This window comes from Oryzias melastigma, linkage group LG18 (assembly GCF_002922805.2).
Source record: "Oryzias melastigma strain HK-1 linkage group LG18, ASM292280v2, whole genome shotgun sequence".
Lineage (NCBI taxonomy): Eukaryota > Metazoa > Chordata > Actinopteri > Beloniformes > Adrianichthyidae > Oryzias > Oryzias melastigma.
In genome coordinates this window covers 7884744-7912233 of record NC_050529.1, presented here as the reverse complement: position 1 = coordinate 7912233, position 27490 = coordinate 7884744, and the positions used below count along the sequence as shown (strand labels likewise).

At 44.8% G+C, this 27490-nt stretch overlaps 1 protein-coding gene across 1 annotated transcript in view; it reads right to left on the bottom strand.

The window, feature by feature from the left end:
* kdm6ba (lysine (K)-specific demethylase 6B, a) overlaps positions 1 to 27490 on the bottom strand; it is a gene marked incomplete at its 5' end in the record, with an annotated part of 63084 nt that overhangs the window by 5881 nt on the left and 29713 nt on the right. The window contains 11 exon segments of the mRNA XM_036216759.1: positions 69 to 3142; positions 3217 to 3666; positions 3738 to 3896; positions 3967 to 4119; positions 4199 to 4276; positions 4359 to 4632; positions 4708 to 4803; positions 4884 to 5007; positions 5085 to 5175; positions 6549 to 6625; positions 22376 to 22431. Coding sequence (XP_036072652.1) covers positions 69 to 3142; positions 3217 to 3666; positions 3738 to 3896; positions 3967 to 4119; positions 4199 to 4276; positions 4359 to 4632; positions 4708 to 4803; positions 4884 to 5002 — 4403 coding nt within the window.

The window sequence follows — 27490 nt, the reverse complement described above, 5'->3', positions numbered from 1 at the left end:
TGAAACAGAAAGAGAGGTTTAGCCGACAGCAGATCCCGGACAGACGGCGGTCCGTCGTCGGTACGTACTTGCAGGAGCGAATGATTTCACTGGCGCTGTTCTTGATGGTGATCTCCTTCAGCGGGATCCTCTTCTCCTCCACCTCGGAGGCGATGAAGGTCTCCCGGTCCCCGCTTTCCACTTTGATCAGGCGGATCTTCAGCTCCTTGGGGGGCCCGTCCGACAGCGCCCTCAGCTTTAGGAAGTCGGTGGAACCGAATGAGGAGTCCGGAGCGATTTTCCGCTCGGAGGAGCGTTCCCGCCGGTGCGAGCTCCACTCCGCCTGCTCGCCTTCGCTGGTGGAGCTGCTGCCGGACACGTCTTTGCGTTTCTTCTTGTCCGATTCGTGACTTTTGTGCTTTTCCGCCTTTTGGTGGGAGGAGTCTGCGAGGATCCGGTGCTCCTTCTTCTCTCTATGGCTTTTCCCGTCCTTGTGCCTCTTGTGGCTGGAGTGGGAGGACGAAGGCGACGAAGAGGAGGAGTCTCTCTTGTCCCTGTGCTTCTTCTTCTCCTTCTTGTCCTCGTGCTTCCTGCCGCCGTGCTTCCTCCTCCTCTTCTCCCGGTCTTTGTGCTCCCTGACCTTCTCGGACTTGAACCACTCCTCGGTCTTGCTGTGCCGGTCGGCTTTCTCCTTGCGGCTGAGGATGGCCTCACAGCTCCGCCCCAAATCCTTCAGAGAAGACTCTGAGATGGTGGTAAGCCCGTGCTCCTCCTTGATGACTTTTATGGGCGGGATGCTCCTCTTCTCCTCGCCGTCACTGTCCTCCATCTTGACCTTGGCGTCTTCCTCTGACGACGACGAGCGTTTCTGGGGTGGGAGGGCGGGGCTGAAGGGAGGGTTGGTGGAGTCAGAGGTGGGGGAGCCTCCTTGCTGCTGGCGGCAGATGTCGGGGCCCAGAGACAGCGAGGAGGAGTATTTAACGCCGAGCAGGGCCGATGGAGGAGGTCTCCCGAAAGGCCCGCCGCGGTAAGCGTACCTCTGGTTCTCCATGTTCGCCAGCGACTTGAACATGCTGCTCACCCCCGTCTGGTGGAGGTGTGGCCTCTGTGGCGGCGGAGAACAGGACGGGGCCTCCGAGTCCTCAGAGTCCTCCTCCGCCTCGCTCTTCGTCTGCTCGGGGAGGCCGTAGAGCTTCGCCAGGTCGCTGTGGCGATAGTTGGTGTTCCGGGCTCCCATCACCCCATCCACGGATGGCTTGGTGGTCAGAGGAGCGATGGGAGGAGCTTTGACGTAGTCGTCCTCCTCCTCGTTGAGGGAGGACGTGCGGCTGCAGGGGGAGGCCAGGGAGCCCTGCCGGCTGAGCACAGGAGGGCTGGCGTTAGAGCCGAACTCCTCCAGATGGGGCTGGCTCTTGGTCGCCGGGATCAGATCCGGAGCGCACAGGTAGCTCTTGACTGGCTCGGCGGCCGGCATGAAGCTCCTCCCCCTGCTGAACATCTCCTCCTCCTTCTGGATGGACTCGTCCAGCATGGCCATGATGTTGGCCAGGCCGTCAGGGAGCATGGTGGAGGGCTCCTCCTCGAACGGCGCACTGTCCGAGTCGGCGTCGCTCTCCTTCGCCTGCTTGTGCGCGGAGGGGTTCAGGGACAGAGGGGGCGGGGCTTCTCGGAGGAAGCCCTGGTGGAGCTTGGGGGGTTCTCTAAGTGCTGACGTTGGGGCTGAGTCTTTGGGTTGGCTGGGCGCCGCTTGCATTGCCGGCGGTTTCCCGGGGAACGCCGGCTGGTCGGTCCCTGAGGTGCTGAGTGTCGAGGAGGGGAAGGCGCTCCCGCCGCTCCACAGCTCCCTCTGCCGCTGCTTCTCCCGGGCGTACTCCGTCTGGGGCGTCAGGGGAGGGGGGCGGAGCCTCTCGGCGGCGCTGGCTGGATTGGGGTGCACGCCGCCCCGGCTGAGCCAGGGATAAGGAGGGGAGGACCGGGAGCTGGGAGCCGGAGGACAGGAAGGAGGCGCAGAGACAGACGAGAGGGGAGGAGGTGGGGGCGCCAACAGCTTTTCAAGACTTTCAAAAGACGCCTCCTCCCTCCTCCTTTTCTCCTCTTTTCTCCTTTCCTCCTCCTCCTTCCTCTTTCTCTCCTCCTCCGTTCTTTTCCTCTTCTCCTCTTGCCTCTCTTTCTCTAATCGCTCCAGTTCTCTCCTCTTCTCCTCCTCTTGCTTCTCCCATTCCCTCCTTCTCCTTTCCTGCTCCTTCCTCTCCTCCTCCTGCTGCTGCTTGGCTCTTTCTAATCTCTCCAGCTCTCTCCTCCTCCTTTCCTCCTCCTGTCTCTCCCACTCTCTCCTTCTCTCCATTTCTCTCTTTTTCCTCTCCTCCTCCTCCTCCTGCTCCTTCTTCTTCCTCTCCTCCTCCAGCTTCTTTCTCATCTCCCATTCTCTCCTTTGCCGCTCCTCCTCCCTTCGTTTTCTCTCCTGCTCCTCCCGTTCCTTTCTCCTCCTCTCCTCTGCCTGCATGTGTCCCTCCAGCTCGGCGTCCAGCTTGTCCAGCGCCTCCTCGATGGATTGGGGGACGCATTTAGGAGGAGAGAACATCCGAGAGGAAGAGGAGTCAGACATGGAGGGTTCTGAGGAGCAGCTGACGGAGGGGGCGTACGCCGGAGGAGGGTTGGACAACCGGCTGGTGATCACACTCTCTCCTGCCCTCTGGTGTCCCGAGGAGAACAAGGAAAACGAAGAAAACGCAGGAGGAGGAGGCGGCTCCTGCTCGGCCTGAGGATAGTATGACATCTTGCCCTTTGGGGGCGGGGCTTTTGTGGATCCCTGCGGTTTGCTGGTGGGAGGACCTTGGCCTCTTTGACATGCCGCCTGCATTGAAGGGTCTGCCTGAGGTTTGACGCCGGTGGAGTTCTGAGGCAGCGACTCCGCCCCTCTCTGCCAGCCGCCGCCGTCCCCGTAGCTACAAGCAGAGGGGGCGGTGCTGTAGTGTCCTATGGCGCATGCGGAGCGGGAGGCGTTGGGCGTGATGACGGGGGTTCGGGTGGAGCTGGCTGGGGGCGGCGGGGGGCTGACGTGGTGAAGGTGCTGGGGGGGACCTGAAAGTCGAGCGTCGGCGACGTGATTGTGGCTCTGCTGGCGCTGAGGTAGCACACCTGGAGGTCTGAAGACGCCCGACTCCTACAGGAAACACAAAATCAGCTGATAAGAGGGGGGCGGCGCTCGCCTGCGGGGGTGGGGGGGCTCGTACTTACCAGGGAGTGACCGCCGGGGTACCTCCAGGCCTCGTGGGGGTCACTTTGCTGCTGCTGAGGTACAGAGGTGCTGCTGGCAGGAGGGCCCTGGTGCCCCAGCCCGGGGTGAGGCCTGAAGTGGCTGTAAGGCACGCCGCCGCCGCTGCTGTTCTTGCTGCTGGTCGCAGAAGCGTTTGCTGGTGACGAATGGACTTTTAGGTGGCGCTCCGCGTCCCCCCTGGTGGGAGTGGATGCCGCATGGACGCCGCGTGGCTCCACAGACTGAGGCTCCAGTTTGGGACTCTGGTAGGACGAGCGGGGGGAGGGGTGGTTCGCAGCCTGAGATTGAAGCGCGTCTTTCTGGAACTGAGGAGGACATCCCGGGGTGAAGTTTCTCGGCGAGGAGGTCATGTGACTGGGAGCGGGAGGAGAGGACTTTGGGGGGTAGCTGCCCATCCCCCGCTTGTGTTCCTGTCAAAGAACAGAACAGTCAGCTTTCGGCACAACTTTAGCCAAAAACTTCAGCCGGTCGGCGGTCAGACCTGAAAGTCGTGTGGCTGCGGGTTCTTGCGTTCCGACGTCGGCCACGGAGCGCCGCCGTCTTTGTGAATGGGGTTCCAGAAGGCCGGCTTTGAGGGGAGGTGGTACTGCTGGGATGGCGTGGACTGGCCAGTGTAACGCTGCGGCGCCGGATGTGGCGTCTGCACGGGAAAGAGACGATTAACATCCAACCTGAAAACAAACCCGGAGAAGAAGAGGAGGAGAACTCACCAGATCTGCACTCTTCTTCCTCTTGCTGGGGCTGGGGGAGTCGTCGGCCGACAGGTGGGTGTGCAGTGCCGGCAGGGGGGTGTGCTGGATCACAGAGTGAGGCCCCGGTCTCTTCAGCTGACCCCCCAGCATTTTCCCTGAATACCCCCTCTGCTGTGGAGGAGCACAGACCCCGATCAGGACTCCGACAAAACAAGCAATTAAACCAGGAGCTCATTACGGCGCCTCCTACCTGGTGCACCTGAGCCCACATTTCCTCTCCCAGTAAGGGCGGAGCCCGGGGGACGTGCTGCTCCTGAGGACCCCCCAGCTGATGCAAAGAAAAACACAGAGGAGTTGAGATGTTTGTTTTTTTGATTTTTTTTTCTTCGGGTCAAACTGTTGCTCCTCACCTTCATCGGGGGGTTCGGTCTGCCGAGATGAAGGTTCGGGGGAGGTCCGCCTCCGCCGCTGCCGAAGCCCCCGTTGTGCAGGCGCAGCGGGTGCTCGTTGGGCAGGGGCAGGACGGGGTGGCCTTGAGGAGGAAGGTGGGAGTCGTAGAGCTGGCCGAGCTGCTCCCAGCCTCGGTGAGGAGGCGGGGGATGGAGGTGAGGGGGCGGGGCTCTCTGCGGCTGCATTCCTGGGAGCATCGCCTGCGGTAGCTCCAGCTTCTCGCCTCTTATCAGCCTGACAGAAGAACAGACAGACGGTTAACCCGGGAAACAGAAAGAGGTTGATTGAAGTCTGCGTTAGAAGCCATACCCGTTACTTAAATATTTACTGTGATGGTTCAGTCCACCCAGAGGTCCAGGAGGTAGATGGGGGAGGAGCTGGTGTTGGTTCATGGCAGGTGAACACCTGTAATCATAACCGAGAATCTTTAACCTCTGAGAGCTGGAGAACAACGAACCGACCGGTTTGTAACCATGACTACACACCTGGCAGGTGGCTGCCAGGCGCGTCCGCCCACGGGAGGCCATGGCCCCCGGCTGAGTCCGTCCAGAGGGAAGGATTCCCGTGTGCCTCGCCCGCTTAGCTGCTCCACTGTGTGATGCATTCAGCCTGTAAGACAGCAGCGCGGTCAGAGAGACGCTTCGTCTTCAGGACTCCACGACGACCAGGAGGAGGCGGTAACTTACCGGCCTGACGGTGTGAGTGAAGCCCTCCACTGCAGCAGAGAGAGGGCCTCACTCCGACACGGAGACGGTAGTCTGCACCGAGAAGATGAACCTGCAGGCAGAGGAGCCTCTATGAGGACGACAACTCATTCATCACATAGAAATCTCTGCTGTGCTTCCTCCAGCCTCTAGGGGGCGACAGAGAGCTGTAAGGATTAATTGAAGGTCCAGATGGCTCAGCAGGTTCACCTTAGAGGGCAGACCTGCTCCTACTGTAATCCTTATAATGGCAGAAAGTGTGCGTGTTCACTTACACACACACACACACAAGGGGGAGGGGCTAGAGAGCAAGGCTTTGGTTGCATGCCAAGAGTGTGCGGCGTTGGAAAGGATCCAAGCAGCTCGGCCCGGACGGGCTCGCTGTGTTTTAGCAAAAACTCCTCTTTTAAGTGGATGATTGTGCGATTGTGTGCGTTTGCCCAGAGGATACACTAAAGGCTTAATCTCATTATGGGAGGCGTGAGGAAGAGGAAGAGGAGGGGGTGCAGCAGCAGCGACAGACGGTTGGAGCAGAACGGAGGGAGAGATTAGAGGAAAGATATTAAGACAAGGAAGGAGTGAAGGAACACATTTATTCACACACACCTTTAGACAAATTCACACCTTTAAAAACACAACCACCTTCATTTATTTATAGACTTATTCACACAAACACACACACACATTCACATCAATTCACACAAAAACAAATATTCACACATGTACACACACCCATACAAACACACATTCACACACACCCCTTTACACAAACACTAATTCTTGTACATTTATTCACACAAACACACATTCACACAAATTCACATTTAGTCACACATATTTACAAAAATGTATGTACATATATTCACACAAACACATTCACTCACATTCACACAAACACACATTCACCCACACATATTCACGCAAACATATTTACACAAATACACACATTCACTCACACAAACACTCAGATATATTGACAGAAACACACTCATTCTCACAAACATATCCTCACACAGACCTTTAGTCACACACAGATTTGAGCTTCTAAGATCACTAAAAATCTTGTGGCTCAAACTTCTTTCTTCATTCTCATCTTAGCTGCTAAATCCAGGGATGACGACACCCCGACAGTCAAAGCAACAACAACAGAACTGCACAAACACACACACACAGCTCATGATTCACTTCTCCTGCTTGGCAAAGCTCTCTTCCACATTTAGCTCTGGACAAACGCAGCGCTTCCTCCCACCAGTTCCTCTTCTCTTCCCACCAACTCGGGATGCCTGGTTTGTGTTTTTGGTTCAAGTCCTACATTTCAGCTGCTGTACGCTGACGCACGCGACCCGCTATCTGTCCTCCTCCACCTCTCAGGATCTGCATCCAGCAGGCGCCTGCTGCCGGCTGCAGATAGGCTGCAGGGTTCAAACGAGCTGGTGGTGAGCGTACCTGTCAGAGAAGCACCGGGGTATTGATTCACCGTCTCAGCTTCAGCTGCCAATCATGTCTCTGGAGTCTCCTCAGTCCTGGAAACAAGAAAACAAAAGGAACCTTTTGTTAAGCAGTCAAAAGGAACAACACAAAGCCGGCGTGAACTTCACACCCGGGCCAAAGGTGGTCCTCCTCCTGCTGTCAGAGGAGTCCGACTGCGCAGCTGCTCCTCTCAGACGGAGAGCAGGGCAAACGGAGGGAAGGCGAGCAGGAGGGCAAACGGGGACACGCTGGCAAGTTTGTAATTACCGCTTTTACAGAGGGTGTGTGTTTATGTCTGCTGCCACCGAGCACTCATCTCCTCCAGAGCCTGGCGGCTATCACGTTGCTCACAGCTACGGCGATAACGTCTGCACGCGTGCAGACGGTTGCAGCTCGGGTTCTGACAGGTGACTCACACGTGCACCGTCTAGAGCAGGGGTCTGACACCTCCGGCTCTTATACCCCTTCACTCTTTGAACTCTTCCATTATTTTGGGTCAACAACAAAACCGTCCAATAAGTCGAACTTTATTAAACAGTAAAAGGACAGTACACATCGCTCCGCCAGGCAGTAGCTATAAAGCTCCAACAATCCATAAAATGGTGCGTCGTCGTCCTAAAACGTTTGGACAGTTAAACGCCGTGTACCACAGAAAATTCAATTCAATTTTATTTAAATTGCCCAAAATCACAAAGAAAATTTGATTCATTGGGCTTCTAAAATCTAATTCTTCCAAAATCAATTCGAGGTCAGTAAAAACAACCAGTATTCACAAATAGTTAAAAATTAACTGATCTTTAACCCCTAAATGCCTGTTGTCTCAAATATCTGACAATCCAAATTAACTATAAAATTAGCTAAATGTAGAATTTTCTTAAAAGCAAAAACAAAAGTGAATATCTTTTTTCATAAATTCAGGTGTTAAGAGGTTAAGTGTACCTCATGGTAGGAAAAAAAATATTGTAAGGTAGTGCTGGGCGATATGGAACACATTGTATATCAAGATTTAGATTATTTTGTGTCACAATAACTATAAATATCCCAATATACAACAGTAACATTTATTTTCAGTTATCTTCTGAAAAAAATGACAAATATGTCATTACAAGTTTTCAAATTTCTTAGTAGGAAAACATATTTGCACTAAAGTTCAGCAAAAAATTAAAAAATAAACAAAAACAAGAAGAAATGGCACAACAGACACTTTATCGTCCCAACGATATGTATCGTCATATTGCCCAGCACTACTGTAAGGGTAACTTTACTGTGACAATCCTTGATGGTATAGGGTGTCTTTTATTTTGAAAGGAAGTCTGTCAAAACTGTATACAAGAACTGGACGGAGTCCAGACAATGGAGCCAGACAATGTCAGTAACCAGCAATTGGTCCATTTCTATCGCCAATCAGGAGTGCGCTTGTAGAAGATTCACGCCCCTACTTAGGCTACACAAGGTGTGTCCATCATGACTATTTCCCCAATTCCATTTCTACTCCCCACCTACTAAAAAACTATACTTATGTAAACGACAAATATGTCATTAATGTCACGAAGACCATTTATGAATCCACTGTTTGAGCTTGAGAAATAAATTAAAATCCTCTAAGAAATTGTTCACACACATTGTATTGTGGTCTATATTTGCCAATCTAGTGAGCATCAATGCGCACTAGTTTTTCCGCAGAGGCTTCTGGGAAATTTCTAGGACACTCGATTTTGGAATTGTAGATTCGGACAGCACTACAAAATTGGAAATGCAAGGAATTCAGACACAAGTATACGTTTCAAATGTTGGCATTTGATTGGTTAGTTCTAACACATGGTCAATGGTTATTAGCTATTTAATAAGAAGAAAAACTGTATTTTCTATTTATGTTTCATTTATGCAAATAAAACAACGTCTCAGTTGTATGATTACAACAGTAACAATATAAACACAAAGTAGTGTTTACTTTTTTTTGGCTACTCAGTTGTAGTTGATAAGTAATCGACCCAAACGGCTCGTTAAATGTGCAAAGTTTCAGATCACTAGAGGTTACACAGAATCGAGAAACCATTTTTTTAATTTCAAGAATCCCCCCCCTTGATGACTCAGAGTACCGAGGGTTTACCCGAAAGCTTTAACTCCTCCCCCGCTAGTATACGTTTACAGTCAGGTGACCGTGGGCGTGTTTCTGCTTGGCTGCTGATGCGGTGATGGGAATTTCTCCGACGCGGTGACGGAATTTCTTCTGAACGCACAAACAGGAAGTGATGAGCTCTGACGGACGGGGGTTTCATCCTCGACAGGAACCCAAAATAAAATTTAAAAAATTAAAGTATATTTTTAAAGGAAAGGTTCTTAAAAAAATGCTGCTTCATTCACAAAAACACTCACGGGAGTGACCTGTTTTCACCTTTTACTATGACCGCGAGTAGTTTTGGTTTTACTCAGAGTACGGTAACTGGGTGACACACTGAATGAGGGCTTTTCGGTGAAAGCAGATGACTTTCGATTACAAAAAAAATAAAGGTGACTCGGTTTGTTTGATCAAAAACACCCCTCACAGTTCCAAAGATCAAGGAAAAGTTAAAGAGAAAGAAAGAAAACAGAAACCAGTTCTGCTAAATCTTCTGGAATGATGGAAACTACAACTCCCATGTGTCAGAAACGTCTACCAACAGGAAAGCTATAATGTTTCATGATTCTCAGACTTCTGTGATGTGCTTCAGCACCACATCTGCAGAGCGTTACTGCCCTTGTAAAGTCACAGCAGCAGAGCTGGCCTGATAAGAGCCGAGCAGATTAGGCTGGGAGGAGCGCCAGAAGAGGAGTGAGCAGAGAGGCGATGGTGCCGCGCACGGAGCCGGTCCTCTGCCGGGTCGTTACATAATCAGCCCCCAGATACAGATCCTGTTCTGGAGGAAACTCCTGGCTGCTTTTGTCCCTGCATGCGCGTGTGTTTATACGTCAGCGCATGCCTTTCCCAGCCGGCGATGAGCTTCATCACGTCTACAAACACGTACACACGGGAAAACCTGCAGACGGCGTGCCAAACTATGCTCTCACGGCGGTAAACATCCAAATCCCGACATGACGAGCGGCGGTAGATATCTGTGGACATTCACGAGGACGCACAATGAGTACAATCCAATTACTGGTCAACAAAAAAAACGACATGCGTTCGTCACGTCCACCCGTTGCATTGACTTGTGCTGCAGGTTTCTGGGTTGTCCAGGCCAGTAGAGGGTCATCGAGAAGCACAAGTCCCTTAAGGCTTGTACAGTCACGTCAAGAGACGTCACAGAAATAGAACATACAACTATCATGGATGTGGTCATTGCTTCATCAAGAAGGTATGAGAAATGGCATAAAATCATGATGCATGGGTAACACTGGCGCACAGTACCTTTACACTCCACTCTAAGGTAAGATTTAACCCTTATGCTTGTAATAGGGTCCAATTAACTCCACCCTTGTATTGATGGACAGGATTTTATGTCTGCCACAGACACCAGTGAAGATAAAAAAAGGAGTCCAGATGACCCCACTTTTAATGTAAACATATCTATGATAGTACAAGGGTTGAGTACTGGAACCCTACTGACTACACCTGAATGCCATATGCACAAGATAAGCAGGAGATAAACAACAAGACATAGAATGTCCACACAAAGTACACTAATGTCTTCATTTCTACATTCAGGCTCCACGTAATACGCATTTATCATGTGAACAACACTAATGGGGTCCTTGCGTAGTGCACAAGGTTAGACACCAATCCTGATGAATCGTTTTCTTTGATTAAGTCAAGTTGAACATGTCAACTTATCGTCCAATGCCCTTATGGCACACTCGCTAGTAAGGTACGTGTATTAGCCCCTTACTAAACGTGCACAAATGCACAGTCAGTACAGTCAGGCGATACGCAAGTGCAAGTAGGGTGCATACACAAACGACTCCGATTCCCTAATCTCAGACAGTCTGTATTCATTCCTACAGGCAGTTGCGACAAAGGCCTTAACCAGGGGTTAACCAGCGACTTGAATGCAAGCGTCACCTAGACTAGAACCCTGGTACCACAACATAAGTATTAAGAAAAAAAACACACCTGAAATCCTTTTATTTTTAAAGAGGGAAAACAAAACGCCTCTGATCTGAGGATAGAGAACAGGTGTTTGAAGAGAAGTTTCCAAGTTTTAACGACAAAACCGCCAGACACGTGTGGTTTTGGCCGTTGGTCCATCTGCTGCTTCGTCTCGATTTAGGAAATGAAAAAGCTGAAGACACAGACAGAACTTTGATCGCACCTAAAGGAGGAAGGGGAACTCTGAATGGAGGGGGAGGCTGTCTCCTCGGCAGCAGCCCGCCGTCGGGCTTCTGACAGACCGTGAACAACTGGGTTGGTTAGCGTGCTGCACCTCGCACTTGAAGGGGGCACTGAGCTCACAACCACAGGAAGTGGGCCTCCCTGAGGGGGGTGTGTGTCAGAGAAAGTCAGGCAATGGGGACTTCCTGTAGAAAAAAAAAAAATTGACTGTTTGTGCCAAAATGTGTCTGGTTTCTCTAACTTTGGTACAAGACTGTGACTAAGAAACGCCTTTGATGATGTCAAGATGAAGAAAAAAAAGCCCCGCCCACTTCTCCTTCCTGAGAGGCGGCACGTGCGCAAAAGTCAAAAACAAAAATCGAACAGCAGACGTCTTGCCCGTCTTTTTCGAGGGGGGGTTTCTGGTAAAGGTTGGCGAGTGTCGTGTCATTTCCTTAAACACTCATCGATTTCGGATAAAATGGAGCTTCTTCAGAAAGGAAAACTGTCTCCAGATCCAGGTTAACCAGAAATCAAGAAGGACGTGGGCGGCTGATCATAAGACCTCAAAAGCCCCCAAATCTTTTCGTTTTTTTTAAATTCCTGTTTGGTTCAGAAAAAGGTTTTAAAAAGTACCACTTTTGATTGGAAAAAGAGCTTCATAAAAGTCCTCCCTCCTTTTTTTCCCTTTCAGGACAGAAATCCACAGACCGCGATAGGTTTGCTTCCTTGGCAACAGTTGCCACGGAAGCGGTTTCGTCTTTAGTAGGAGAATAAAATAAAAAAACTGAAAAAGAGAGGTGTGCATTGATCAGGCCACACATGACAGGCTGACCACACATCACCACCTCCTCCTCCCATTTCGGAGGCACAGTTCCGCCTCATGTGTGGAGTGGGAATGATAATGACAGCTTGTGTGCAGATGGCCAGAGGGTGTTATCATGAACGCTTGTTTTGATGAACTTGGCGGATCGGGACGGCTGTGACGCAGGCAGCGCCGCTTTGTTATGACGGCACAGTTTGGAGATTCCTCGGATACCCGCCAGTCCCGCTGGAGAGTTTGTCCACAGCCCCTCCATTTATCCAGGAGGAGGGTAAAAGCTAGGGGTGAAGTGAGGTGAGACTTTTTTTCCCCCTTTTTGGGGAGGTGTAACTTCAAGGCATGAGTCACAAACACACCCCCTTCCTTCTGTGGCTTCATCATCCGTGGCAAAGAGCCAGAGATAATAGAAAAACGGGTTTGAAGGAACAACTTTCTCCTCACTTTCACCCCCACGATAGTGGTTCAGTCCAAAAATATATTTCACACTTATTTGCTAAAGAAACTTTTTTTTTGTCCAGATGGTGAACATCCTGACCAAATATTCCAGAATCTAACAGGAAAGCTTAAATTCCACACGTGCTTGACAAAGTCTTTCAACCTAAACTGGCTCTGAAAATATTTGTTTGCTATGGTAACACCACTGTAGCTCACTTTGAATAGAAAAAGAGAGTTTTTGAACGTCTAAAAGATGTTTAAAAAAACACACAGGAAGAGTCCCGTCAGAGAGGCGCACGCGGGGTGACTCAATCAGCGCGCGCGCGTGTCCTCGTCTGCCTCCCCCTGTCACTTTAAATGTTCCTCCGCGTTCCGTCATCGCTTGTAGTAAAATGGGCGGCGATTGTTCATTCACACGCGCTCCTTTTGAGTCACGGGACAAACGGAAGGGGCGGGGCTTCGGCACTATATGTGTATGTGTGTGTGCGGGGCGATTTGTGTAAGTTTTTACAGCCTCCGACTTCAAAACGGATCCATCCGCCGGATCGGAAGTGAACCTTCAAAGCGGAGGGGTACTTTTTTTTTTTCTTGTGACCCCATGCCAGCACGCTTCACCCCCGCTGCGCTCAGATCAGTTATTGTGGGTCATAAAAGTGCTTGGTAAGCAGCGCCCTCGCGCTTAAAAGCCATCAGCTGCTCGTCTCCTGACTTTCAAATTAAAAGCATGATATCTAAAAATGTAAAGTTACTTCCCCTCCACTAACTATATATAATGTCACATTAGTGCAGCCAAACCTGACGACCAAAACACAGACCATCCCCCTTTAAAAAGATGCAAATCACTTCCTTTCAGTCCGGCTCTTTGTGTTGCTGGATTGACCAAGGGGGGGTTGGATGGAGGTGGCAGGATTCACTTTATACGGCTGCCGACCTTACTGATCCTTCCCACCCCCCAGAGCTCCAGATCCAGCGGAGCTGTCCACTCCCACTTACAAACACATCCACACAATGGCTCACTTTTCTGCACTTCTCAAAAAAAGTCGCTTTAATTTCCCAGAATTCTACAGTCTGCGATGAAAAGTTCTGGTTTATTTGTCACAGCACTTGCACGAAACTATGATTCAACCTGATCACTTTTCTCAGCCACACGCGTGGGATTTAAAAGTCGAACTTCATGACCTAATCAATTACGATAATTCACTTACGCCTAATCAATAACCAAAAGTCACGCTGACATGTCTAAATACAGCTCGTTTCGACTTTTAAATGTTCCCAAAACGGCTTCCGTACTCACCGGTTAAAAGCTTTAATTTTTTCTCTCAAAAAAAAATCCAAGGATTTTTAAAATAAGAATCCGAGTGCTTGAACGCCGCTGTTGCCTTCAGTGTCTCTGTAAAGCTGAGTTTCGACTTTTAAATGTTCCCGAAACGGCTTCCGTACTCACCGGTTAAAAGCTTTAAATTTTCCTCCCGAAAAAAGAAAAAAAATCCAAGGATTTTTAAAATAAGAATCCGAGTGCTTGAACCCCGCTGTTGCCTTCAGTGTCTCTGTAAAGCTGAGTTTCGACTTTTAAATGTTCCCGAAACGGCTTCCGTACTCACCGGTTTAAAGCTTTAAATTTTCCTCCCGAAAAACGAAAAAAAAAAATCCAAGGATTTTTAAAATAAGAATCCGAGTGCTTGAACGCCGCTGTTGCCTTCAGTGTCTCTGTAAAGCTGAGTGCTCCGCACAGAAATGTCTCCCGACCGGCTGAATGGGGGAGAGCCCTGTAAGTAAATCCTCACTTCGACTCCTCCAAAAAATAAAAATAAAAATACCAAGACAAAAACCGCTCGGAGAAACTTTCTTCCCGCCCAAAAAGGCACTTCTGTTTTGTATTCGTTAGTTTCCAACCCGAGAGTTTAAGCTAGTTTTCTGCTGTGAGTCGGCGCCGCTCGCGCTGCTCTGTTTGCTCTCCGGCAGCAGCTGCTGCTTATAAAACTTAAAGGGACTTACGCACGGAGGCGTACGTACGTGACGTCACCGGAATTCCCTGACTGAGCGAAAAACTGGCACCGAGGCCGAATCCCGGTACCGGAGCCTCTCCTCCTCACGGTTCTCTCCTGTTTTTTTTTTCTTATTTGTTAAAAGCTGCGTCGTGACTCGTGGTAGGACTCCAGTCGTGATTTTTTTCTGCGTGTGTTCGTGGTGGAGGAAGAGCATCACCGGTCACAGCCTCATTCCTTCTATTTTTAGGCGGCAACACAAACAAAACCATCGATATTAATTTCCATAAATAAACAAAAGTAGGTGTGAGAGCCCACGCGAGCACTCGGTGTCCTTACATGCCCCCAATACTGAACCAGACACACATATTCATTTAATTCTTGAGGGCACATTATATTTAAAAAAATCATTTAAAGAATAAATATGATTTTAGACAGGCGCCATTTTTATTTAATTTATGTGTACAATGGATTCCACTGCCACATTCCCCATTTGTCAGAATTAGTTTGATTCTTTTTAGGTCTTTTCAAAATAAAATTACATTTTAACTAATTTATTTAACTGATTAATACAAGAAATACATTTTTATGAAGTTAAAAGCAGCTTTCTTTATGGTTTTGTTCATTTCAGTTTTTAGTTTGCTCAACAAACCGAACAAACAACTGTAAAATTGACAACATTTCCCATCTATTTAAACTGGGTTTGTGAGGAAAGCAAAGTAAATTTGATTTAGAATCAACATCCCTCCATGAGTGTGACGTCACCATGAAAAACTGTTAACTTTGGCTCCAACAAGATTGAGTCAATTCAGTCGCCATTTTTTTTATTTTATTTTATTTTTTTTGCAATATGGACGCCGGCATGTTGGAAACGGTGAGCAGTGATTGGTCCAAGTCGGTCTGAGTCTGCATTCCAATTTTCAATGATTCTCACCAATCAGGAGTGAGCTTGAAAGTGGGCTTCACTAAACATTTCCAATGTTTAATGTGAGACTGCCTACTTTTTTTTTAAGCATTCGATTGGTTAGTTTATAACGAACTACAGATTTAAGTTATTGAAAAAAAATATTTTGGAATAACAAATATGATAGAATGACTGAGTAATAGCTGTTCTTTCTTAATAGAAATCTGTGGGATTTTGGCTTCTTGGAGCCAGCAGGTACTTCCTGTTTGGAACGTGAAGGGGGAGGGATCACTCTGTCCAGTCCTTTTTTACAGTCAATGATTTTGTTTACTTTTGTTAAAACAGTGTCAGCTTTTTTACAGGAGGCAAACTCTTTGAAAACATTTTCTAAAGGAGAACTTTTTTGGAAAAATATCTTTTTAAGAACAGAAATTGCTTCTAGAACTCAAAAGTTGATCAGATTGAGGGATTTTTTTCCTTTTTACAGTACAGCAATGCAAAAAGCTATAAAAGTCCAGGATTACTTTTAAAAGTTTCAATATATATATATATATATATATATATATATATATATATATATATATATATATAGCTTAAAACGTTTCTTGGTCAGTCATGTCAACTGTTGTATTTTGAATTTACATGAGAATTACAAACATTCTTCCTGTTTTGTTTTCTCATGTAGATGTGCTTTCATGTGCGAGAAAGGATCCAAGCATGGATCTCGCTCTGTCCACCTGCTGTTTTCTGGTTTAGCTTTTGCTTAGCTTGGCTAAATGTGGGTCAAAACAGTCAGATTTGGTGGAGGAGGGGAAGAGCAGGCAAAAGACACTTGTATAAGGGCAACTTTATTTCAGTCAAATGGATTTTTAAATGGTTAGATTTAGAAACTTGTTAAAAGGTATATATCTCTGTATTTAAATACATCATTTCACATTGGAGAATTAAATGTTAAAGCTAAAGGAAATTTAAAATAAACTTAATTGGTTTTATTTAACTTTTAGTGAATAGTGGTTCCTCGTTTACCACAAGAAACAACCTGTGATAGGTGAAAATCAAGAAGTAATCGTCTTTTTTTTTCTTTTCAATTATTAAGGCTGTAAAATTCCTCACTACACACTTCATCAGACAGACATTTACACTCTTTTTTCCTCTTGTTTAAACTCTCAAAGTCCAAACCTTCATAGAAAAATAAGTCAAATATAATAGATTCAAAACAAAGATCAGGTTGTGATTAAAGATTTACGTAACTCTGGAAAGCTAAAACGCATTCTGTACAGGAAACACGACACAGAGGAAAATGATGGCTAATAGTCAGTAGTATAAAAAAAGTGTAAAAAAATGAGACCATGAAAGGTGAACCCCGATATAGCAAATATTCAACTTTTTTGAGAGTTGAACATTGTAAATTAGCATGGTAGTCGACCATGTAAGAAACAATGTGTTATAGAAATACTACAAAAGTTATTTGATACTCAAGCAGAGAAAGTATTAATAAACACTGTCCATCTGAAAAGTCCCTCAAATTTTGTAGAAGAAAATCTGTACATTGCTAATTCATGAGAAAGTTTAATAACTGTATGATACAGCAGCCAGATAACAATGTTTATGGGGACAAAACAAAGAAATATTGAATAAGGACAAAGAAGAATCGACTTATGATAAAGCATTGATGTGTTAAGGTTAAAAAATTAGGTTTCTTCAACCCTAATGTCCCTAGGCTCAACTGCTGATGTGATGTATGATAACACTTAACATTAAATGACAGAACTCTGTTGTTGTTGTTCACCTTTTGGCATATCCCATCAGGGGTTGCCACAGCGAATCAACGTCCACTGATCCGGACATTTGGTTTTGGCAGAGAGCAGTCTGATTTATAAAAGAAGATCTCATCTCCAGACTGAACCACCGAGATTTGTCCTTGTTTTCCATCTCTCTATATCCTACTTGTAGCTGATTTTCTGGATCTGGTGAGTCCTCAGGTTCATAGGTCAGCTAGGAAACTAGAAAAAAAATTTTGGTAAAAAAAGAACATAAAGCAGATGTTTTTAGAGTCTGCGGTGACCAGTATTTTCTTCCACACTGTGGTCTGTTCTATGAAAACAGAGAAAAGTGAAGACTAGAGTTCATTGATCTACTGTGTGACGCAATCTCAACACAACTTTTAGCTAAAATTAGATTCCACACATCCTGTGCGCAGTAAACAAAACTTTAAACAAATGTGCCCAGAAGATCAGATGCTTTTGTTCCAGAAGTTGGGTTTATGGTGGAACCAACAAAAACAAGTATTTCTCACAAATACGCTCGTGTGGAGGTTATATTTGGAAAAGCACCACCTCAGCAAGAGAACAGGAGGCAAAATTAGCCGCTCTGGGGAGTGTGTCATGCGCGGCGCTGAGTTCAAGACACACACGGTTTATTTACGGCCATACGGCTCTAAAAACAAACACAAACATTGGGATTATGAAATCTGGATCTACTCCAGCGCAGATCAGTGACGCAATCGGTCGTATCGCAGCATGTTGAGATGACTTCAGCAAGGCTTTGATTTGCATCTATCGGCGGTATGAATGGGCAGAAGGGTGTGCCAAAAGTTCAGGATCTTTTCGCAGAGGGAGGTCCCTTTGAATCCCCCGGTATGTGTACGGTACAGTTAGAATGCAGCTGCCAATAAGTGTAACAGTGAAACCTCTGACACACATGGCACGTTAATATGTGGTGCACAAAATGAAGGTCATAAACTGCCATATGGTAAAATGTATCCATGATGTTGCAGTTCTTGGTATGTAGAAGTCCTCAGTAACGATATTTTATCACCTCATCTGGAAGCTATTACAGCCTTAATTGCTGCAGTCTCTAATTACCCTCCATAAAATAGTAAACTAGAACATTCTGCATGCACCCGATATCATCTACCGCTCTGTGTTCTCACTCAGCCTAGTAACCCAGAATACCTTCTATTTCTGGTGGCTAGTGCACCAAAATAGACTCGCGGTGATGTTTTATGCAAATGTTCAGCAGGTCAGGTCGCCACTTTGAATGGAGGAAGTCTTCAACGATCAAATGCGTTCCAAATGATGTCAAGCATTCCGTTAGGAGCGTCGCAGAATTCGGATCAATGTTCTCAAGTCAAATCTTTTTTAAGGGTTCTCCAGGGTTAGAGTGTAGCGCTATGACATGATATGCACATTCCCCCAAGCCACAGTGACTACTCCAAGTCATGCTGGCATCATAATTTTGCGATAATTGCTAATGGAGGAACACAATTGTACAATGTTAATGTCGTAGAACAGGGATGTCCAAAGTCAGTCCTCGAGGGCCAGTGCCCTACATGTTTTCCAACCAACCTGCCAATGAAGCTCCTTATTGGCCAAACAGACCTGATCCAGGTAATCAGCAGCAGGCCAGCCCTTGAGGACCGACTTTGGACACCTCTGTCGTAGAAGAGGTTGGGTAAGCTCTTCACTACAGTAAAGTGTTGCCTATCAGTCCACGGCCGCTTTACTCTACTTCACAATCTGCTGGAATTACTTTAATTGCATAAACAATTGAAAAGTTACGATAGTTGACAGAATGTAAAACACTGGAGCTAATGCTCCTGTGTTCAAGGGTTACAGTGGCCTAAAAAGTTGGGTCTACAGTGTTGTAGTTCATCTGTGTTCACTTAACCACATCAGAGTTCACTTGCAAATGAACCACAATCATCATTTTTAGATGTACTGTCAAACAGGTGAGTACGAAACACTCCTGAATGTAGTTCTACGAGGTTCAATTGACTGTAACTTCTGCTTTGCAGCAATAAAGGGGAAGGGGAACTTACTACAATATTTAAAACAACTGTCAACTGGTTCCTGTGGTGTAAAAACTCTCAAAATGTCTCAAGTATGTGGGTTTTCTCAGCTTTGTCGGAGCGGTGGGGGACCACTAAATCTGTAAAATGATCAGGAATGGGACTGCTGGTTGATGTGGGATGGGTGCGCCACAGACTCTATACATCTTTGTCCTACTCCAGCTGTGTCTCTCATAAATCTTCCATATTGTATGTAATAAAAGTGTGTCAAAATTATATAGGTCTCAAACGAAATTCCCATCCTTTCCTTCTACCACAACAAGACAGGCCAAGGCAATACAGGCTTACCCACAGCTCCCAAATCTATTTATGCGTGGCAGGAAGGGACAGTAAGGACAAAACGTTAAGCACTATGTGTTTAAGTTCTTATGGGAGTCGAGCAACCCTCTACTTGGGTGTGGATGCAGATATACATTACATATGTGTGCGTTTGGGGACTCTGTGTGTGCAATTAGAGAGATTAGGGACGAGGAGAGCTCAGTTCTCATACTCCAAGTATACAGGAGCTCTCCCATGAGCCCGACCCCCAAAAATACATTTTATGACCACCCGATAAAGACTCAAGAATTTTACAGAATAGAGATGAGAATCAGAGACCAGAAAGAGCTTGCGTGACAGAAAGCGAGTGTGTACGCAGATGTAAGAGGCCGTGTCCCTGGTACAGATGGTACTTCTCGGCCTCGGATATGTAGGATTGTGTGTGGGACTGTGTGTGCGTACATGTGGCACAACATGACTCAGAGGCTGGGTACACTGGGAGACCGACAGACACGATAATCATCACCTCCGTGCTTATACTCGCACACACTCCCACAATGCGGAGTCAGAGCCACACAAGCAGTAAGACGCACCGGCTTCACGCACCCAGCAGCCATGTATCTGCTCAAACAGGGCGCTGATAATTGAGAGCCTTATTTAAGAAGGGAGACACAGATAGGAAGCCCCGGGTTTTCCCCATTAGTTCCCCAAACGAGCCTCTTATCTGTGGCTCTGTGATAAGTGGAGTCCTCCATTCCCGAAAACATTAGGAATACACAAGTTTACAAATCTCAAAAAGGCTCTCCGACCAATCTTGAGACAGGGCAGTGAGATAAGTCAAAACAAGTGACCCTGTTCCAAATACAGAAACTAAAAACAACATGACCATACCTGCCATTACCTGGACTGAGCTATAATTATCTGTGACTTAGAAGGAGAATGTCCCAGTTCTCTGAGCCCATATGAAGCAAACCTACAGTAAGACAAGGTATTTCGAAAATAATAACTAATATCAACAATATATCATTCAGATTTAACCCTCTGCTCAATTTAGTTTTCACTTGCAAGATTTTCTTTAAATATTTACAAAATAATTACAATATAATACAAATCTAGTATATTATTATATAAAGTTTGATTTGATTTGAATTGAATTTGTGATGTATTTTATACATACTTTTGCCACATAATGAAATAAGAAGTATTTTTAGAAGCAACAATATAATTTCAGATAACAATAAATGATAAAGATCAAACTCTTTGTGAAGTAAAACATTTTTTAATAATATAATCCTGGCAAAAGCAAATTTTTGAAAAAAAGATCAAAACTCTAAAGTCACAGTGGTCATACATTTTATTTTGTGTGTTGTTGGCTAATGCTAAATAAAGCTAACATGGTTTTCTTTGCTGATGATAGCTCTTAGTACAAATGCTGTTAGCTATCTTAATGCTAGCATCACCAGAGTTGCATAACAAGCATATAGAAAACATTGCTAACAGTAGCATAGCATATTTTCTCTTTCTCTTAGTTGGATAAATGAACTTGATCGCAATTTACTGCATTACATGCTGAAGCATTGCTTTTGGTTTTAGCCGTAGCTAGCAAGACTAGATATGCTAAACTATTAGCATAAACAGTGGTATTGCTAACTGTAGCAACATATTTTTTTTACTGATTGTGATAGTTTAAGCTGTATATCTCATAGAAGCAAGCATATACTAATAGTAGCATGAAATATTCTATTTTTTGAGTTGGATATAATAAATTAATCGTGATTTTTTAGTAAACCTCGTTTTTGCTTTTAGCAATAGCACCAAACTCTTTTGCTAACAGAAACTAGCAAGACCAGATATGCTAAACTGCTAGCATAAACAGTGGTATTGCTAATTGTAGCAACATCCATGTCTACTGATTGTGATAGTTTAAGCTGCTTTACTTTTAGAAGCAAGAATATGCTTACAGTAGCATAGAAAATGCTCTATGTTTTAGTCGAATATAATAAGTTAATTATTTTTAGTACATGCAGAAGCCTTGTTTTTGCTTTTAGCAATAGCACTGAACTATTTTGCTAACAGAAGCTAGTAAGACCAGAGATGCTAACCTGTTAGCATACATAGTGGTATTGCTAACTGTAGCAACTTAATCGTTTACCGATTGTGATAGCTTCAAGTGTATTGCTTTCATATAGCCATATAGCCAACAATGCTAACAGTAGTGTGGAATAATTTGACCATGATTTATTGAATAGCATTTAAAAATCTTGCTTTTGCATGAAGCAATAGCATATTTTGCGAACAGAGGCTAGCACGGGGTCATCCTCCCTAGGTTACCTTTAGTAAGCCATGCTAACGTTTTTGGTTAAACAAATTATCAGTCAAATCATAGCAATATTTCACAACAAAAAAGGATTTAATGATTTTGACGCATTTAATCGACTTTAATGGATTCCGTTGGTAAGTAAATATCAAGTCACCCTCTAATATAAACAACTTTCGTTATGGAGTTTCAAACTGAAGTTTCCCAACTTTAACCTACAGAAATAAATAAAGTTAAACAAATTAAGTTCTAACTGCTAGTCTACTAAACATTCATACAATAAGTAGGATTAAAATAAGGTACACCGTGTCCTTGTAGTGTGATCTTGTTTTCTTCAGTTCCTGTTCCTTGGCCTTTTTTTTGCCAATTATTAATCACTGAAGTGTTTGGTGTTTTAATTTATGTAGCTATAATTTCTGCATGAGCACCATTGAAAACAGAAAAGGAAGTAGTTTGTCATCATAAACAAACTGAGATGAAATCTGGCTCTGAAGACTTTAACCGGTGTGCTGCTTGAACGCCATCTGCCAACCTGAGAAGGACCGAGCAAATCATTGACTTTTTTTGACTAATGCATCTCTGAAGTGCAAAGACTTGAAAGTTTGATAAATGATTCAGAGGCCTTAAAAGCATCTGTTTCTTTCACAGAACACACAGTTCAAAAGAGCAGAGTTTGTGTTTCAGTGTGAATGAGGTCGTAAAGAGGCAGTGATCCACTCACACCCAGTATTTCCCAACCAAACACCTTCATAGTAAATAAAAGAGTCCGTCTCCCGTCACACCTGCCGCCCTGTACTCTACCTGTCTTATCTCTGGACAATAACTGGGTTATAGCAAAGTTCAACAACATTACGTAACGTTTTACTTTCGTAATTTATCCTGCTTGTCAGCATGTTCTTGTTTGTCAAAGAAAACAGGACAAGGACAAGAAGAAAGGTCTTACTCGGATTGGTAGGCGGATTCTCAGGACTTCTGGGCCACCATGACACTTCCTACCTCCTGCAACCAAAGAGAACACAGGTCAATCTGCACGTCTTGAGCAAAACAAAAAGACAAACTGTTAATTGCAATTGGAAATTGGAGTGCAGGGTGTCCGGCTCCCTAGCTCCATTCACTTCCTTGTTGTTTTGTTATGCATGCGTGACGTTTGCTCACTGCTCTGTGGTCACGACGCCGCTGGTATGTCATTCGGTGTGGCTCGTGAAACCGCACGCTTATGTGTGTGCTAGCCAAAACGCACAGCGGGGCCTGGACCGGCGCCGTGGCCATCTGTGTGTGTGTTCCTCATGTGCCTCCTGTTCGGTGAGTCACAGTGTCAGTCCCGGACCACATGACCGGGAACAGGTGGTACTCTGGCGTAGCTCCCCACCCCCAGCACACACCCTGAGAACACGCAGCACCTGTGATGTCCTCGAACACCCAGAGCGGACACACAGGCATTAAAAACTGCAAACATTCACCTGTAACGTCCCATAAAATCTCTTGAAATGCAACTACAGGGGCCGTCTTTCTCCCGTTCCTCCCTGTTCTCTTATGTTCTACCTGCAGGGCTGCACCATAAAACCTGCCCACGCTTGGCGGCCTCCGTATGCATCCCTACTGAGCGCACACACTTCAAAGCGCTGCAGCCTGTGCAGAGTGTGTGACACTTGTGTCAATAAGAAGCAGAAATAGCTGGCTCAGCCTCCACTGACCTTGCAGCCTGCTGGTTAAAACCCCAAACCTTTGAACCCGGGGGTCAAAGTGCCAAACTCGCCCTCCACCCCAAAGGCCCTCAGCTCTCAGTGTGTTTTTTTTCAGTATAACTACTCAGCAAACAAGAAAACAAGAAAAACAGTGGCTGACTTTTTTGGGTAAAGTTTCAGAATACATCTGCTAAATGTCACGGTGTTTGGCCTTTGATCGATACCAGAGTGCGTGGGACGGCAGAGAAGGGTGGAGGACTTTTAGGAAGAGATGGTCAAAAAGATAAAGAAGTTTGGTTAAATGCGAAATCGAGTAAAACGAAAAAACTCAAAATGACATTCATATTAGAAGAAAACAAAGTGGTAATGAGAAGCCGAAAGATGCAGAAGTGCTGTTTATCTTTTGTTTGTAAAGGTTAACAAGTGGGAGCATCTCACAGTGAAATCAACCACATGAAAGAGAGGCAGAGGAGCAGAGTCATCGAGACTTCATTCAAAGGTGGAGAAACAAAGGAGACGAAAAGGCTTGGAAGGAGCAAAAGACCTCGTGTCAGATACAGAAAGAAGTAACTTGATGAGATAAGAGGAAAGTGAAAACAATAATGCTGACAGGAACAGTCAGGTACAGAGCGCCGAAGAATTAGTCAACACTCATTAAAATAGCGTCAACTTAAGTCTGAAACCAGAGCTGTGTAGATTAAATATAATATAGAAGAAGTAAAGTATCAGAAAGAATGACAAACTGGAAGTTATACGGGAGGCTTTAACACTTCACTGGAGTTTCTAATACAAACTGAAAATCTATCGCTCTTTGAAAGGGTTTCCAGTTTTTAAGCTGATTTTATAAAACCTAAATTAATTCCCCCAAATGACACAATTTTAAGCACATTAGAATATATTGGTCTCTAATTTATCTCTAGAGTTACGTTCAAAAAACGACCTGCGATAGACGAACTCAGCGAAGTAGTCCACTTTATTATGTTAAAAACTTTAGATGTTTTAAAACTTCTCAGACTTTAAAATGTTCACAGTTTTCTCTCTTGTTTAAAGAGCAACAAAACCCTAAATTTACTTTTTTTTTTTTTTAAATTAGAATAAATGTGTTTATTTTTTTAAAATATAGTCAAAAACGGTCTGTGTGCTGCCCCCTACAGGTTGACCCAATGTATTACATTTGAATCTCATGATTGGTCAAACCATACAATCCCACATCATGATCTGCAGCTCCTCTTACTGGATTTTCCAATTTCCAATTTTGGGTGGAGTCAGTCTTCAACTTCCCTGTTTGGTTACCCTTTAAACTCTCAAAGTTCAAACATTTGTAGAAAAATAGGTCTAACTTTGTAGCAAGAAAACAAAGATCTAATCGCGATTAAAGAGTTATATAAATTTGTCGAGCTGAAGGCATTCTGTACATGAAGGAGGTTGAATGACAATGGTCTAGAGCCAATCAGGATGCAGAATGCTCTGTTAAAAAGAAAAAAAAAAACATGCACAGTTCCTGAAATGGCGAGAGTGCGAAAGATGAACTACAAAATAGCGAGGGACTACAGTACACACTGCTACAAGCTGACACAATGATTTGTTGATTGTAGCTTCACCCTCTGACAACAGAATCTGGGTAAATATGCACCAAGAAATATTTTTGTTGGTGCCACCTGGGGGTACACGAATGGAAAAATATTAGGAAGTGATGTTTGTAATCACATTTCCAAGACTAGCATACATTATGAAGACTGGCCTTGTTTGAACTCCCATAGTCCTTGAGTTCTTGTGTGCTAAATTCAAGAGGGAACACTTTCGATTCATACTTGAGACTGGTTTTGCAAGCAAGAGTAAACAGAGCCAGGTCAGTTCGCTAAGTGAATAGTAGGTGGCTTGATGCACAAATAAGTCAGTTTCTAGTCACTAAATGATCCATGGTCCAACTTCCCAAACAAACCCATGCAGAGGCTCCAGTAAAGAAAATGTATCAAGATTTCAACTAGGGATGCAACGACTCATTTTAACAACGGTTTGATTCAATATTTGTGGTAGTCGATTCAATTCACTTTCGATTTTGGTTCATTTTGAACAATCCAATTCACTGACCTAAAATAGATCCAGAACCTCTTTAACCAAAACTTCAACCAGTGTGACTCAGAGAAAAACACCTGGTACTGAACAGTGCATGCAGGTGAGGTTTATATGATTCCTTATGCTTCTTGAAAGATAATCAAGTGTAAATTAAATGTGTGTATTAACAATAATTAATGTCAAATCCATTCACATTTTAGTTTCATAAAGTTCAGCCCACTGTTGTTTTTCCACATCAAAATAATACAACAATATACCACACTGTACTTTGCTCCAATTATCCATTTCTCTCATTATGAGACGATTTTTTATTGGTATAGGCCAATTTGAATTAATTCTGCCTCCGACTGATCAATCTGGTTGGATTGTAAGAATAGAAATCGATACATTGATTAATCGTTACACCCCTAATTTCAACCTTTCTAAGGCAGGGTTGTCCTAATCCACACCTTGAAGGCTGCTGTCTGGATTGTTATCCAAATTTCCCTGTCCTACCTGCTACTGATTACCTGGATCAGGTGTGCCTCACCAATGAATAGCCTGGATTTAGACACCCCTGTTCAAGGCCATCAGAGGGACTTTTTTTCGGATGTGCAGCTGAGACAGGCCAAAGACGGTGAAGAGCAGGGTGGCTTTATCACTTGTTTTCATTCCAAAGAATCGCCTCTGGTGCCAGGCTTTATCTGGTTATATGGTGACGTGGGTGGCACCCTTCTCTTCTGTTATATCACAGACAGTTGGAAGCTCTGTGTCAAGCGGCTCGTCTTTCTGACCTGAAAGGCGAAATTCTGTTTGAGGTTTTGATTCAGAAATCTGATTCGACTCATAGATTAGTTGCTTTGAACTTTCAGTCAGAAAAAAAAAAAAAAATTCTGGGGGAGTAGGCCAACAAAGTGATTCAAATCAAGATAGAGGAACACACACAATCAGAACTTTTTATTTACCTGTAGCTAAATTACAAAGAGATAGGGTCAGAGGTTTACAAATGGAATAATTGCTCCATATTTGAGATGCAAATTCTATTTGAATGGATGTGTCGCCAATTTAATGACAGCTGACTACCAACGGTCCATTCTTGCAACCACGGACAGACCACCGAGTTCTCTGACCTGGTCACTTTTTCTCCAGATTGGTAGGATTTCAAGCACTTCTAATTTAACAAAGATGGAGACACCCGGGATTATCCTACAATTTATACAAACGTTACTGTTTGTTAATGTTGTGTTTAATTTGCCTATACAGTCAAAGTTGAGCAAAACAGGTCACATTTCTAAAGGTTGCCGCTATTAACCACAAACAAAACCAATTGCAACATTAGTATTTGTGGTGTTAAGTAGATTTAAAGGGTAAATTACTTAGTCAACTTTTTTTTTTTTTTTGCATTTTTCAAATCTGGGCTGAGTGAGTCTCTAACTATCCTGTTGTGTTACCCTTTAAGGTACAAGCGTGTATGTCCCATATAAAGGTACAGAGCTAACTGTTATATCTTGTGTTTTTAAACGATAATGGCCTTAAATTTCAGATTTGGGTTGGCGGTGTTCCGTTTTTGTGTCTTTAAGGGGGATTCTTGGAAAAAATAGTTCCATCAGACTCATTCAAAGAGAACTCAAGTTCTCATCTAACACCAGAGCTTTAGCTCCCACTGTAATTCTTAGACCAGGGTACCCAAATCCAGGCCTCGAGGGCCGGAGTCCAACATGTTTTCCAGCCAACCTGCTAATGAAGCTCCTAATTAGCTAAACACACCTAATCCAGGTAATCAGCAGCAGATAAAGATTTCTGGGCAACCAGCAAGAGGTTGGACCTTGAGACCTCGATTTGGACCACCCTGTTTTGGAACAATTAGACAACTAAAGTAATTATGAAGTTGAGAAAAGCAGCTATGTGGGTTAATACTTTAGAATGGTTAACGCAATTAACGTAAATTGACAGATTCTGATTCAGAGGAAAGCCGGTTTGTGCCATTATGCAACACTTTATGGTAGTAAAGGTAGTAAAGTTGCGACGTGCTTATGGAATCAATGTAAACAAGCTGATTAGTACCATAAAGCTTTTCAGTGCAAAGCTGCTTTCTCCATTTTAGAACCTGTTGGAGTTAACGTTCATTGTGTAAACGAGAGTTAAACTGGGGTTGGGTTTGTTCTCTTTGGATTTGTGTATAAATAAGCTCTACAGTTACAAAACATCAAAAACTTGAAGGAATCTGTCAAAGACAGGCAAAATGAACCCAATGACTGAGAAACAAGAAGTACTCTTCATGTGAGTTGCTGAGTCTCAGGCCTCCGAATGGGGTTAAC